At 47.5% G+C, this 16,336-nt stretch overlaps 1 protein-coding gene across 5 annotated transcripts in view; it reads left to right on the top strand.

Moving 5' to 3' along the window:
• LOC140426958 (CCR4-NOT transcription complex subunit 6) overlaps nucleotides 1-16,336 on the top strand; it is a 164,570-nt gene that overhangs the window by 68,614 nt on the left and 79,620 nt on the right. For all 5 annotated transcript variants that reach the window (XM_072512270.1, XM_072512272.1, XM_072512273.1 and 2 more), the window contains exon 4: nucleotides 1,002-1,087. In XM_072512270.1, the coding sequence (XP_072368371.1) occupies nucleotides 1,002-1,087 (86 nt within the window). The remainder of the gene's footprint in view (nucleotides 1-1,001; nucleotides 1,088-16,336) is intronic.

The raw sequence follows: 16,336 nt of genomic DNA, 5'->3' as shown, positions 1-16,336 counted from the left end.
GTCGGAAACCAACTTGTTAAAGCAGGATATTAAACTGTTACAATTTACTTCTCATTTAATCATCTTAGCTTTTCAGGCTTGTTTAACTTATCAGTGGGCTGATTTCAGGCAGTAATAGGTTAACTAATCTTGGTGAACAGGTGGTGTGGTTAGCTATTCTCTGACCATGTTTTCCTGCAAAGACAGCACGTTGTGAATGCTAAGACAGCAGGCTAACTCTTGCTGGTGTGAGGCACATATGCCATTGGACATTTCCTGTTGTAACAACCCCAGAGTGCAAGCTGAATGCAGTGTAGGGAGATAAACAGCCAACAGTCTATTTCCTTAACTAATGAAATTTAAGGATTGATGGGGAGAATCTGAGGAGGAACAGAGACAGTGTATAAATTAGCCAAATCAGGAACAGAATAAAGGAAACCATGGTTGATTGGATTAAGAGAGGGGAAAGAAACCAAGAAACAGTAATTCAAGTGCACGCAGGAATGTGATAGAATAATTTAAGTTGTTTTTCTGGGCCATGAGTTTGATTGGCAATACACTACCAATTGTCACATTCGAAAGGGTACTTGTCCGCATAATTACCAGCCCTAACGTTCAACTGTGAGTTTCACGGATAATTATAGTGCAAATTTAGCAAGCTCTTAAAATAACAAGCTCGGTTTGAGCTGCTGCTTTTGTGATGCACTAAGACCAATGTAAATTGATCAAATTGTGGAGCCATTCTTTCACGTTCTGTGTGTTTGCTGGCCAATTTCCGCAATAGTAATTGCCTATGCCCACCACTAACTCTTTGTTAGACAAATATGTAACCTCTTGTTCTGTCCAAGTCTGCACATTAATAGCATCACAAGCTATTTTCCTTAATTTCCATTACAAAGTGTGAGGGAGGAAGCAGATTTCTTGACATAATTCAGACTTTCTTTCGTACACTGACCCAATAATGTTGAAACCCATAAGATTTCCAAGTACACATTTATTTGATTTTCTTTTGTTTCTTTCAGGGAACTGCTTTTGAACAATAACCTTTTGCGGGTTCTACCATTTGAGCTTGGAAAGCTGTTTCAATTACAGACCCTGGGTTTGAAAGGTAAGAGTAATAGTATGCAACAATGCTGTATTGAACCATTTGCTCTCAGTAAATACTCGACTTCGGATCCCATAAATTAATTTTATTAAATGTGGGAAGTATTTATCTTTCCAGATTTCTTTCACTTCTCCTTCCACTTAAGACATGATTGTTTCCTCATGCAGCAAGCTTCCATAATTGCCGTTTGACCTCTTGCATTTTAATAAAATTATTATTTTGAATGAGTGACCAGGTGGCAAGTATTGGAAGGCTGTGTAGTTCTCACCCCATGATGCAGGCAACTGTATTTGAGCAGCACAGCTCTGTATAAAATTTCTTATTGGATTGCTACTTTGCTACATGGATTCAAAATGTAGTGCATGAGAATGCTGATGTGAAGTTTCAAAAAATGTATGTATTCATTTAGCAAGCATAGATGTTATGGTAAGGCCAAAACTTATTGCTCATCCCTGTTGCCCTTGGTGATGAGCAAGTCCATGCATTGTAGGTACACCCACAGTGCTGTTAGGGAGGACGTTCCTGGATTTTGACCCAGTGACAAATGAAGGAGTGACATAGTTCCAAATCTGGATTGTGCTTAAACTGCATCCTCCTCACAGCTCACCCTCCCACAGTGTCTGCAAATTTGGAGATATTACATTTTGTTCCCTCCTTTAAATCATTTAATATGTATTGTGAATAGCTGGGGTCCTAGCATTGATCCCTGCGGTGCCCCACTAGTCACTGCCTGCCAATTTAAAAAAAGACCCGTTAATTCCTACTCTTTCTTTCTTGTCTGTCAACCAGTTTTCTATCCATCTCAACACCACACCAAATCCCATGTGCTTCAACTTTACATGCTAATCTTTTATGCAGTATTTTGGCAAAAGCCTTATGAAAGTCCAAATAAACAACATCCATTGCCCCCCCCCCTCATCAACTCTATTATTTACATCCTCGAAGAATTCCAGTAGATTTGTCAAGTATGATTTCCCCTTCATAAATCAATGCTGACTCTGTCCGACCATGCCACTGTTTTCTAAGTGTTCTGCCATAAAATCTTTCATAATGGATTCTAGAATTTTCCCCACTATCCCACTAGGCTTACTAGTCTATAATTCCCTGTTTTCTTTCTAGCTCCCCTATTTTTTTGCTTTAATTGATCCGTTAGTTGTGCGGTGACTTAGCTCCAACAATAGCATGTTGCTTTTGCTATTCTGCTTCTGCTATTTTCCATCCGTGCAGCTTCAGCAGGTTGGCATCTCGCTTTTAGGCATGTCTGGTGCTGTTTCTGCCATGTTCTCTGACAATCATTATTATATCCCTGGTTTGATGGTGAGGGTATGCTGGGCCATGAAGTTCCAGTTTGGTTTAATATAGTTCTGCTGTTGATGGCCCACAGTGGGTGCCTAGGTATAAGCTACTAGATCTGTTCTGAATCCATGACATGTTGGCATGGTGGTAGGGCCACACAGGTAGCAAGTCGCGCCTGTGAAGTGGAGCTACTTCTGTGAGTGTCGACCCTGCCTTTGCGAGAGCCACACTCAGCTGGCTCCGGGTGACCGCATCTGGTCAGCGCCCCTGCTCAAGGATACAGGCCCCTCTACCTTGTGGGCATCTTGGGAGTGAGATGAGGCCAAGGGAGTAAACCCTACCTGAAAATCCAGAGTGAAACCTGTAATGCAATCATGCATTATTTTCTGCATGTTCCAGCAAGTCCTGCAGCCAAACTACTGCCAAATGTAATGCTCTGCACTTCTTTGGATCCCAGCAGCAAGGCCAGGAGGGGGGTCCTGATCCATGGGGCAGCCCAAAAATCTCATATATTCCCCCCAGGTACACGCCATGGAGAGGTCCCTCCATAGTTGCCTCACAGCAACCAAAACAACACAGTCGACTGGAGCACGAGCATTGGTTGCAAGATGCTACCGATTGGCAGAACTTGTGGGCAGCAATGAAGGATGGAATGACTGAGGCGAAGAGAAGAGCCACAGCAGCTGGCAAGATATGGCCAGATGCTGCCAAACAAATCGGTGATCCATTGGCGCGCACCCATTGCCACTCGAGATAAAGAGGCCAAGAAGAAAAGAGAGTGCCATATAAATATACATATGTTGATGATACAAAGGTGGGTGGGAGGGTGAGCTATGAGGAGGAAGCAGAGGTGCTTCAGCGGGATTTGGACAGGCTGAGTGAGTGGACATATGGATGGCAGATTCATTATCCACATTATATTGCAAGGTTATCTGCTTTGGTAGCAAAAATAGGAAGGCAGATTATTATTTGAATGGGTATAAATTGAGAGAGGTGGATACTCAGAGACCTAGGTGTCCTCATGCATCAGCCATTGAAAGTAAGCATGCAGGAACAGCAGACCGTAAAGAAGGCAAATAGTATGTTGGCATTCACAGTGAGAGGAATTGGGTATAAGAATAGCAATTGTATAGGGCATTGGTGAGGCCACACCTGGAGTATTTGGTGCAGTTTTGGCTCCTTATCTGAGGAAGGATGTTCTTGCTATGGAGGGAGTGCAGCGAAGGTTTACCAGGATGATTCCTGGGATGGCGGGACTGTCATATGAGGAGAGACTAAGTCGTTTAGGTTTATAATCATTGGAGTTTAGAAGAGTGAGAGGGGATCTCATAGAAACTTAGACAATTCTAACAGGTTTAGACTGTGTAGATTCAGAAAGAATGTTCCCGATGGTGAGGGTGTCCATAACTGGGGGTCATAGTTTGCAGATAAGGGGGAAACCTTTTGGGATTGAAGAGAAGAGAAATTTCTTCACCCAGAGTGAGGTGAATCTGTGGAATTCACTACCGCAAAAAGTAGTTGATGCCAAAACATTGTGGGCGGGATTCTCTCAGGCAGAGCCGCTTCGGAGAATCGGAACTCGAGACGGTTTTTCGCACGACGCCATTTTGCGATTCTCACAACCGGCGAAAATGGCATGATCGTGATCGGCGCCGCGCTGCCCGGAGAATCGCCCGAGAGGGTCCGTTCATTGATCCTCTGGGCTCCCGGGATTTCTGCGGCCCAGATGGGCTGAAGTCCCGACGGCGCTGTTCTAATCTGCTAACAAATATCGCCAGTCAGTCATGCTGACTGACGATACGGGAGCAGGAGGTGAGGGGCCGGCGTGTGGGGGAACCTAGGGCTGTTGGGACGGGCATGACCGTGGCTGGGGGCATGGGGGGTGGGGGGGCGTGGGAACGACAGGGCTGCCGGCCTGGAATAGCCTGCCATGGGAGGGTGGCGCTAAAGCCACAGCCGCCTTAGCGGCGGCGAGGCTGATGGACACCAACCCAGAGCGTTGGCTGAGCGCCAGGCTGCCGGACGAGCGCATGGGTGCCGGAGCCCCCAGGGGGTGGCCCTCCCAGCTGTCGGCACCCACCGGTGGGTAGGTCCAGGACCGCACCCATGAGAGCCTCCCGTGAGGGCAGTGCCATCCAACGGTGGCGCTAGCAGGAGGGACAGGCAATAGTGGTCGGAGCACTGAGGGTGTGGGCAGGGGTCTGGTGCATGCGTGGCTATGACGCAATCAGCCGACCGGGCAGACATGTAGCCTATGGCACCTGGCTGCAGAGGGGGCCATGCACCATCGTTAAACACGTATACCCTCCCACCCTCTGCAGATCATAATGTTTGGGCACCAGCCAGCGATGTTGGCCGCCGTGGCGAGAGCCGCTGCCCAGCATGCAACCCTGTGGCGACGGGCTGCCGCAGAGGGACGGGCTGCCGCAGAGGGACGGGCTGCCGCCGCCCGTCATGCAACCCTGTGGCAACGTCTGCGCAGGCAGCAGGGGGCCAGGCTGCAGCAGGGGGCCGGGCTGCAGCAGGGGGTGGATGGAGTGGGGGGGGAATGGGGTGAGGGGGTTGAGCCAGGCGGGGGGGCGGAGGGGGGAATGGGGTGAGGGGGTTGAGCCAGGCAGGGGAGTCTCACTTTCTGGTGCGCCTCCGATCTGGCACGGGGCTACCTCCCGGTCCTCCGCTCCGCCAACTAAGTCCAGTGCCCTCTGCTCGTGGACTGTGAGGGGGTGCAGCACGGGTGGACCCCCTCAGTTTTATCACTCTCCCTGTGGTTGTGGGCGGTCTTATTCTGTGGGGGGGGGGGCGAATGTATCAGAGTTAGGCAGTCCGCCGCGCAGCTGTTGGCTAGATGATGGCATGGGAACACTGGGCACCCGGCCAAGGCGGCTCACATGGGTGGGCGCAACCCATGTTGGTCAGGTGGGGTTTTTTTGTCCTCCCCCTGGGGGATGGGGGGGGGGGAGTATACTTTCACGTGTGGGTGGTAGGTGTGGGGTGGTGCCAGGGGCATGTCTCTTGTGTAGTCTCCCTGGCTGCCCTCGTCAGGTCGTGCATCTTCTTGCGGCACAGTCCGCCGGTCCGTGGGGTGTTTCCCACTGCGCTGACGGCGTTGCCCACCTCCATCCAATTACGCCGTACTGTGCTGCTCAGGTGGCGGTGTTCCCGTCTGGGGCACAGGATCGCCCTCCTCTCCTCGACTGCGTCCAGCAGCGTATCGGGGTCATGGCCCCTCAACTTCGGGGTGGCACCGTGGGCGGCGGCCATCTTGCAGGTCCCGGGACTTGTGCGCGCTCGCGCACCTTTAGGTGCCGCATCATTGACGCTTACCCGACGCCGGTCTGGCGCCGCACCCCCCGCGTTTCTTGCAGTGCCCGTGCTGGCCCCATTTGCGGGCCTGAATCGCTCCTCAGAGCGACCCGTTCACGACGGCGTTTACGACTGCGTCAACACTCTGCCGCGGGATGAGAGAATCCCGCCCTGTGTAATTTCATGAAGTTAGCTGTAGCTCTTGGGGCTAAAGGAATTGGGGGGGTGGGGAGCTGGATCAGGGTTGAGAACTTGATCATGTATGACGGAGCAGGCCCGAAGGTCCGAATGGTCATCTCCTGCTTCTGTTTTCTATTTATGTTTCTATGTATACCATGGATGGTGTCCTCAGATTTGTTTCATAGGGACAGTGCAATTGTAACTCTTACCAGCGATCATGGACAGATGCATTTGCCACAGGTAGATTGGTGAGAATGAATTCAAGCAGGTGTTTTCCTTTTGTTAGCCCCAGGAGAAGGCCTAGAGTGCTCTTTCGGTGGGTCGATGCAGACTCGATGGGCCAAATGGTCTCCTTCTGCACTGTCTGGATTCTATGGATGTGGATCTATGGAAAGAAAATTGGAATTAGACGAAAGAGCGAAGAGAGAGATCCAGCTTAAAGTGCTGGAAATTAAAGGAGAGCTGCCAGAGGTGGACGGGAGCCTAACCCTAAAACAGAATCCAGTGGGGATATGATTACGTTTCTATAGATCCTATCAAAATTTGAGAAAAGGATGTCGAGACATTCTTCATGGGCATTTGTGACTCAATCGGAATGGCTGAAGGAGAAGTGGGCATTACCAATGGAAAGTAAACGGGCGTGGGAAGTTTCTGCTTCCCTGTCAGAGGGGGTGTCGATGAGGTGTAAAAAGTACAATTTTTTGTGCATGTGAATTTGTTCTGGAGAAACTTAGGCACAAGTTTAAAGTAACAGGAGGGCCAAATATGTTGAATTTGAAAGGATTAAGCAGAATAATTTAAATAGGTGGGTATGAGAATTGGGAGTTGAAACTATATGTGAGGCTGTAAGAGAGATCATTCTCTTAGAAGAATGGAAGAAGTCACTACACTCTTGGGGTAAGAACCCATGGTGAAGGCCAGAGAGTAATAACTGCTAGACAAGCAGCAACAATGGTTGATGATTGAGTTGATCCATAAATTTAAACTGTTGTTCCACCACCCCCATAATTTTGAAAAGGATAGCAAGTGGGAAAGTGAAAGGAAGGCAGGTAGCCAAGGTAAGGAATGGATAGCTGGGAATGCTCTGCAATCCCCTCCTCAGACCAGAAAGGGAGATACTGAGGGTGAAGCTGAAACTCAAAGGCCTAAGTGTTACCATTGCAATAAATTGGGACATTTCAGTGCAGCTCGGTGGCGCAGTGGTTAGCACTGCAGCCTCACGGCGCCGAGGTCCCAGATTCGATCCCGGCTCTGGGTCACTGCCCATGTGGAGTTTGCACATTCTCCCCGTGTTTGCGTGGATTTCGCCCTCCCAACCCAAAGGTGTGCAGGGTAGGTGGATTGGCCACGCTAAATTGCTCCTTAATTGGAAAAATGAATTGGGTACTCTAAATTTCTTTTTTCGCTAAAAATTGGGACACGTTCATTCAGCATGTTGGAAGTTGCGAGGAAACCCATGGAACTTTGGGTTCATTTTTTAAAAATATATATTAATTGAAGTTTTACATAATAAACAACCAACTAAAACACATGAATGCAAAAATTACAACAAAAAAATAAAACCAATGAACTTAAAACACTCTACTTAAAAACCCTAACAGCTGACAGTGTCTAGATCCTTAAAAAAGGAAATCAATCGTTGCCATCTTGGGTCAAACCTCTCCACTGAATTGCTGGTGGTGAATTTCATTTCTCCAAATGTAAGAAGGACATTCCTAACCAGCCAGATACACTAGGCGGAATGGGAGATCTCCAACCAAGCAATATCCACCCCCGGGCCATCAGTGAGGCAAAGGAGACAATGTCTGCCTGTACCCCAGAGTGAACTACCGGTGAATCCGAAACCCCAGATATGGGTGCCAATTAACATGGGACTAATTATAAATGGATTATATCCACCATGGTGCTAAAAAAGAAACCCAGAAGCTGGCGAGTTTGGGATAGAACCGAAACCTATGCATGTGGTCAGCTGGGGCAAACGAACAGCGATCACATCTGCCCTCAACATTTTGGGGGAAAAAAACCATCATCCTCTCTTTTGTCAAGTGTGCCAGTTGCATCACCTCAAGCTGAATTAGGCTCAACTGGGCACATGAGGATGTGGCGTTCACTCTGTAAAGGGTCTCCCTCCAAACCTCGCAAGTACAAGGCCCAGCTCACACACCCATTTTTCCCTTGCACTGCTTAGTGGGGAAGGATCAGACAAAGGAATATGGCCATGTATGTCTTTTTTAAAATTAATTTCACTGGATGTGGGCTCACCTGCGGTTACCATTTGTTGCCCATCCGTATTTGCCCTTGAGAAGGTGGCGGTGAGCTGTCTTCTTGAACCCCTATAATTCAGTGTGGTGTAAGTACACCTATTGTGCGATTAGGAAGGCAAATCCAGGATTTTAACCCAGCAACATTGAAGGAATGGGGATGTAATTCCAAGGCAGGTTGGTGAGTGACTTGAAGGGGAACCTCCATGTGGTGTTCCCATGTATCTGCTGCCCTTGTCCTTCGAGATGGTAGTGGTCGTGGGTTTTCAAGGTGCTGCTGAATACACACCGCTGCTCCTGTGCATCGGTGGTGGAGGGAGTGAATGCTTCTGGAAGGGGAGCCAATTGAGCAGGCTGCTTTTTTCTGGATGGTGTTGCGCTTCTTGAGTGTTGCAGGAGCTGCAAGGCATCGAGTGTTGTAGGAGCTGCAAGGCATCCAGGCAAGTGGGGAGTAATCTATCACACTCCTAACTTGTGGACATGCTTTGGGGGGGGGGGGGGGGGGGGGGTCAGGAAGTGAGTTACCCGCTGCAGGATTCCTAGTCTCTGACTCGCTCTTGAAGCCACAGTATTTATATGACTAGTCCAGTTCAGTTTGTGGTCAATGGTAACCCGCAGGATGTTCACAGTCTGAAATAGACCCTTTGCCAGGTCAGACAAAGGATAACATCAGCAAGGAGGGAGGTGGAGCCAGAAGAAAGGAAAGGAAGGGAAAGCCGTATGAAAATAACGAAAAAAGCTAGAGTTGGGTAGCTGAAATTTGTCTGGCAACTCTCTAAAACTGGCGAGCCTCCCTCCACAAACAGGTCAACAGTGGTTAGCACAGTTGCTTCATAGCTCCAGGGTCCTAGGTTCGATTCCCGACTTTGGTCACTGTCTGCAGAGTCTGCACATTCTCCCCGTGTCTGCGTGGGTTTCCTCCGGGTGCTCCGGTTTCCTCCCACAGTCCAAAGATGTGCAGGTGAGGTGGATTGGCCATGCTAAATTGCCCTTGGTGTCCAAAAAAGGTTAGGTGGGGATACGGTGGAAGTGTGGGGATAGGGTGGAGGTGTGGACTTGGGTAGTGTGCTCTTTCCAAGTGTCCGTGCAGACTCGATGGGCTGAATGTAAAATCTATGATTCTATAATGCTCAATTCCCTTCACTTTCCACAATGTTGGGTCCAATCCAGAGGGTAAGAAAAGGTGATTGTTACAAATAGGGACCAGTGAAGACGGGGATAAGTTTAAAATGTTGTCAAAACTGTTTCCAGATCCTAAGTCTCTTATTACGCTCCTATATCATCTTTTATTACACTTTGTGTGTTTTGATATACTACGGAGTCTAATATGTGTTACTCAAACCTTGGTTGCTGATGAGGTTTTCTGAATCTCGATGAAGAAGACTCTAACTCGTCCAGTAGTAACAAAAGGTTTATTGAGTGACTATAACAATAATTGCGTGAGTTCTTTACTTTAACATTGATACCAGTGATAAGGTTAACAAGATCTAACGACAGTAACTATACGTAACTACACTAACCACCTGAGCTAATCTGTTACTCCTGGCCTGGTCACAGTACACCCGAAAGAGAGAGAGAGAGAAGCACAATGTAGTTGATTTTACACCCATGTTGGTTCGGCCCTCTGGTGATCGCCTGGTGCTACTGATTACACATTAACCCTTTATGTACATACACATAGAGATCACTACACTGAGAGGAGACCAGCACTAGGTTTGAAGAAATTCAAGTGGGAGAAAAGAGCAATAGCGCAGCAACTATGGCAAGGAGAGTGGATGTAGTGCAAGAGTGAGCCTCCATTTGGCCCCAATGGAATCAGGATCACTCATTCACAATAAAACTTCTTGAATATTAGCAGCCAGTAATAAGAGAGCCAAGCCCCCTGTTATTCTATCTCTTTGAAGTGGAGCACTGCGGATTCTCAGATTCTTACCGCCCAAATAAAAGCAGCTATCAATTTAACCTTAATTTTTTAAAAAAGGATTTGGGCAGAAAACTGGGAAGACGTGTAAAGAAGAATAAAAACGTAGGGAGTAGGTTCTTTTTTATTGTTTGAATCCTACCCACCAAAGATAGAAGAAGGTTATTCCACCTCTGTAGGTCTGTTTTAACATTACTTATCAGGTTCGATTAATTCAGTTTGTTAAGTGAAACCCAACTGGGGGCTACCCTGACCTCCAAGTAACAAAAATTTGCATTAGCGAGGCAGAAATGTAACGTGCCTTAATAGGCTCGCCTTTTCAGGAGGGTTGACTGGAAAACATTCTCTCTTGCCTAGATTTAATTTCATGCCAGAGAAGAAGCCAAAGTTATTAAGTGTCTCCATTATGCCATTGATGGAGGGAGTTGGGTCTGCAATATCTAAAAATAGATCATTTGCATAAAGAGATTCCCCATCACGAATCATACCCCTTCATGACTAGAGGCCCTCAAGGCTATAGAGAGAGGCTCTATTACCAGGGCGGATAAGAGTGGAGAAAGTAGGCAGTCCGCCTAGTGCCCCTATTCAGGGTGAAGTAACCGGAGTAAAATGTGTTTGTAAATGCTGGCCGCGGGGGCATTATATAACAAGCAGATCCAAGAGGCAAATTTATAGCCGCATCCAAATCTCCCGAGAATTTCAAATAAATATTCCCACTCCACCCTGTAAAATCATATCATCTCAGGCTCGAGTGCAAGGGAAGGGGAAAGAATGACATTTTAAAAGGCGACGTATGGGGTGGCACGGTGGAGTAGTGGTTAGCACTGCTGCCTCATGGTGCTGAGGATCTCTTGGTTTGATCCCATCCCCGAGTCACTGTCCGTGTGGAGTTTGCACGTGTCTGCGTGGGTTTCCCTCCCATAACCCAAAGATGTGCAGGGTAGGTGGATTAGCCACGCTAAATTGCCCCTTAATTGGAAAAAATTAAATAAAAATAAAAGGCGATGTATATTGGCTAATAATTGCCAGCCTTTTACAAAGCCAGTTTGATCCTCCGAAATGAAACTGGGAAGGGAAGGCTTCAACTGGAGCGCCAGAACCTCAGCAAGGAGCTTAACATGTGCGTTTAACAGAGAGATGGATCGGTATGAACCGCACTCAGTTGGGTGCTTATCCCTCTTAATTAGCAAGGAAATAGTGGCTTGTGTAAAGGTTGGGGACCCCTGGATTGTGAGTCATTAAACAAGGCTAATAACCAAAGTGCAAGTTGTTCCAAGACATTAATAAATTCGATTGGAAAGCCATCTGTGCTAAGGGCCTTGCCAGTCTGTTTCAAAACCTCATGGTGAATGGCCGACATGGTAGCACAGTGGTTAGTACTGTAGCTTCACCCCGTCAGTGACCCGGGGTCGATTCCCGGCTTGGGCCACTGTCTGTGCAGAGTCTGCATATTCTCCCGTGTCTGGGATTCCTCTGGGTGCTCCGGTTTCCTCTCTCAAGTCCCGAAAGAGGTGCTTGTTAAGTGAATTGGACATTCTGAATTCTCCCTCGGTGTACCCGAACATCGCCGTAGTGTGGCGACTGGGGGATTTTTACAGTAACTTCATTGCCGTGTTAATGTAAGCCTACTTGTGACACTGATAAAGATTATTATTATTAACGAGGAGTCCAACTCACAGCTTCTATACACCTCAACAGCTGGATGGGCAGACTATCTAGAAAGTCAGACATGACCGACTTGTCAGAGGGGGTCTCTGATTTATATTGGTCGCTGTTATAGGACTTGAAAGCCACAATGACCTTGAGAGGGGCGGAAACGAGGCTGCCGCCCGAATTAAGTATCTGGAGGATCTTACCGGAGGCTGCTTGGTGTTTTAATTGGTGAATCAGAAGGCGACTGGCCTCCCAGTGCTCGATAAAGTATTCCTTGAGCACTGCAACTGACGTACAGCCTTATTAGTGGACAGTAGTTCAAACTGTGTGTGCAGCTTTTTTTTCTGCTTGCGAATAGCGCTGTAGGAGGATCGAACGGCTCTCGATGCCCTCAGTAACCCCACAATATGCACATTTCTGCCTCCTGGATCTGTTCTCCAGCTCATTCAGCTTAGCTGTTAACATTTTGTTAACGTCGACCATTCAAGCAAGGTCGAACCCAAGGGAGGTGATCCTGTCACTATAATCCGACAATGTGACCTCCATGGCCATAATTGTAGCTCCATGAGCAACAGGTTTTGTCAGTGTTTAACGAGCTCAATCGCCAAAACTCTGGTGAGACTGTTGGCCATTAGTGGAGTGGTTGCAGAAGACGCTGACTCAGCCATCTTTCTTCGAGTAGAGGCTTCGGAGTCAGCCGACGAGTTTCAGACTAAATCTTTTCTGACTCTGCCTCCCTTTGGGCATCTCCTAGACGAGAGAACTCTACTGAGCCAAATTTCAAGAGTTTCAAGAAGTTCATGACCCGTGGCCCCACAAAAAAAGGGTAAAATGGTCAGTTTTCCAGTGGGAGCAACCTCGTCCGCATTTTCCCCTCCCATCATGCCACCGAATGTTCCTCATTGGGGTTCATAAGGAGGATTCTGAAATGGGAACAAAAGTGTAGAATACTGCAGGACAGATTGTGACTCCAGTGAAAACTAGGAGACCTGAGGGAAACACTGCTGTGGGAGCAGGTGTAGCAAATGAGGTAAATGGGAGGGTCGCAGGGTTTTTTGTCTACGGTGAAGATCACCCAATTTTCATTCAATCGTGTAGCAGAACCCATAACTGTTTTAAAGGAAAGGCGCTACGCAAGCTCTCACTGGAAAGTCATTCGGAGAGTTCAATGAAAGCTAAGGTATTAGTGAATGGAATAAGTGGAGATTATATCCCAGTTCCCTGGTATAACGTATAATTGGGGTTTGATTCTATGATCAGGTCCAGTCTTTGTCAGAGTGATTAAGAAGTTACCAGTAGTCTTGAGTTTTAAAAAAAATTCAAAAGATCTCTTTCCCCTGAGACCGGACTTCAAACATCCCAAACATTCATTTTCAGCGGGGGCCACCTGATGTGCACTGCCCCCCTCTACATTTGTCCTGGATTCGGGCCTCGCCTCATGCCAAGCTCCTCCCCCGCCGCTCACTTCGGGTTCGTTTACAAAATTTACAAAAAAAAAACAAAGGAGAACTGATGAGGAAGTGGAGACATCCTCGTGCATCTACGGAAGAGGAATGGACTGTTGTTCATCAGATAGTGGTAACGCCCAAATATCGTAAGGAAATACTGCAGGTGGTACCAATGGCAGGACATGTGGGAATTCGAAAAACTCTTGCCTCAGGCACAAGTATTTTTTCTGGCAAGGTTTCTTAAGCATGTAATGCAATCCTGTAGGACCTGTCCGGTAATAGATAAACCACAACATGTGATTAGATGACTACCTTTACTACCCATACCATGAAGAACCATTTAGTCAGATATTGGTAGATTGTGTAGTGCCATTACCTAAAACGAAGGCAGGGCATCAGTACATTCTTATGGCCATGGATATGACTAACCGATTTCTGGAAGCCACACCTTTAAAAACAGTGGAAAACTATGACACAGTTCATCACATGCTATGGCCTATCCTTAGAAGTACAATCTGACCAGGGTTCTAACATTGTCTAAAATTTTCCAGGGCATAATTCGTAGTTTAGGTATCAAGCAACTGAAGTTGACCACGTATCACCGACAAACTTAGGGAGCCTTGGAGAGATATCAGATTCTCAAAACCATGATTGGGCCCTATTGCCATGAATATCCAAGAGATTGGGACAAGGGATTGGATTTTTTTACTATTTGCCACCAGAATTCTCTGAACGAATCTACTTGGTTTAGCCTATTTGAATTGATCTATGGCCATGAAATACGAGGTCCATATGTCAGGTAGCCCAAGAGCATTTAAAGGTTTCAGGAGCAAGAATGAAAATGTGGGCAGGCAAACGTGCCAGGTCCAGAACATTCCAAGCTGGAGATGTACTGGGGGTATTGTTGCCTTTGCATGGTGAACCTCCTGGTAGCGAAATTCGGCGGCCCCTCTTAAGGTAGTTAGGAGGGTGAATAAGATGATTTGCCTAATAGATACTCCAGACTGCAGGAAGAAGGACCGATAATGCCACATAACTATGTTGAAGAAATCTCATCATAGGGAAGAAGATAGGAAGGAACCAGTGTGTCAGATGGTAGAAGTAGTGGAAGAGGACCGAGATAGTAAGAGTGTGGTTGGGGAAGAAGTCTGACAGTTCACAGAACGACCCTTCTGTGATACGGTTAGCAAATAGGGTAATACTAGAACAGTTAGAAAAGTTTGCATACTTAGAAGAACAGCAACGAAAAGATCTCATAAGGCTACTGCAACAGCATAAGATTTGTAGGGGCACACCGGGATGCACTACAATAACCTAACATGTAGGTGACTCAAGCCCGATTAGACAGCATACGTAACGACTGAACCCACAGAAACTAGCTCAGATAGAAGAGGAAATCCAATACATGTTGGAGAATCATTCAATTGAGCCAAGTAAGAGTTCATCAATCGTGTTCATACCTAAGCTGGATGGGATAAGTCAGTTCTTTATATACTACTGGAAGGCCAGGGCCATCAACAAAACGGATTCATATCTGATTCCCAGGTTGGAGGACTGTATCGATCAGATAGGCAGTGCCGTTCGGTTTTAACACACACTTCAACAACTCGTACATCAAGTAGTGGCTAGGGTGCCCAACTGTGTGGTCTATTTGGATGACATGGTAGTTTAGTGACACATGGAAGGAGTATGTAGGACAATTGGAGGAATTATTTAACGGATTGCAATTGACCAATTTCGTGTTATATTTGGCCAAGAGCGAGTTTGCCAAAGCAAATCTGTCTTTGTGAGTTTCCTGCAGGTGCTCTGGTTTCCTCCCACAGTCCAAAGATGTGCAGGTTAGGTGGATTGGCCATGTTAAATTTCCCCTTAGCGGAGATGAGGGGAGAGGGTGGGGGCATAGGCTTAGATAGGGTGTTCTTTTTGAGGGTCAGTGCAGACTAGATGGGCTGAAGGATCTCTTTCTGCACTGCACTGATTCTATGATAAAGGTGACCTACCTCGGGCACGTGTGCAGGGACAAGTGGTATCTAGAACAGCCAAGGTAAGGGCATTACTAGATTTCCCCTATCCTCAAACAAAACGGGAGATTGAGGTTCCTGGGCAACTGTGGGTTCTATAGAAAACATTTGCCTTACTTTAGTACCATAGTGGTACCTTTGACTAATGCATTGCTGAAACAAGCAAAAATGGTATGGTCTGCAGAATGCCAAACCGCTTTTGAGAAATTGAGGGACATATTGGTAAGCGAACCAGTGTTGGCTGCCCCTGATTTTTCTGAACCCTTTAAAATGACCATGGATGCCAGTGACCTGGTGGTGAAGGGTAGTGTTACTGCAGGATGATGAGTTAGGAATAGAGAGGCCGGTGAGATACTTTTCAGAGAAACTAAGTCTATGCCAGAGAAAGTACTCCACTGCTAAGAAGGAAGCCTTCGCATTACTACTAGCCCTTCAGCATTTTGAATGTTTATGTCTGACATGATAATAAGCAAAGCCTGGACTATACTGACCATTATCCACTTGCGTTTGTGGTAAAATTAAAAACTCGGAACACAAAATTGTCCCGTCGGAGTTTACTGTTGGGCTTGGCAGTTGCTCAGGTGACCCAAGTGACATGATGCCATCATGTTCTGCCTGCTGCCCATCGGTTGCACCAGGGGCGGGGGGGGGGGGGGGGGGGGGGGGGAAGAGTTCGGAGGTGTTCCAGCACCTTCCAAGCGGGAGTCACCGGCGGATGGAGCTCAGCTGTTCTCAGGGGGGAGGGGGGGTCATCCAGGGTCAAAGTGCTGCCCACTCTCCCTGGCAGCCGTGAAAGGGTCATGCAGCTTCTTTCGGCACTACTACCCGGTCCTGGCCATGGGGCCCATTGCGCTCACAGCCTCTGCCACCTGCGCCCAGGTCTGGTGTAAGACGGCGGGTGGCAGCCCCCTTCCCACCTGGGGAACAGGGTGGCCCGCCTCCCCTCCTTGGTCTCCGCAAACTGGGGTGCTGCTCTCCATGCTGTCATCTTGTTGGCTGTGATGAGTGTGTGTGTGTGGGGAATGGAGTGCTGATATGCGATGGCAGCTTGTCAGCCTCTCTAGTGGGAATCCCAACCCTAGCCAGTCGGACACCGTTTTTCATTGGAATCAATCGTGTTCCATGTGGCACCGTGCAAACCCATTAGCAGATCCTGAATTGCTCCGGGA

The sequence above is a fragment of the Scyliorhinus torazame genome, chromosome 7 (genome assembly GCF_047496885.1).
Source record: "Scyliorhinus torazame isolate Kashiwa2021f chromosome 7, sScyTor2.1, whole genome shotgun sequence".
NCBI lineage: Eukaryota > Metazoa > Chordata > Chondrichthyes > Carcharhiniformes > Scyliorhinidae > Scyliorhinus > Scyliorhinus torazame.
The sequence above is the reverse complement of the archived record's forward strand: the minus strand, read 5'-3'. Positions and strand labels throughout refer to the sequence as shown.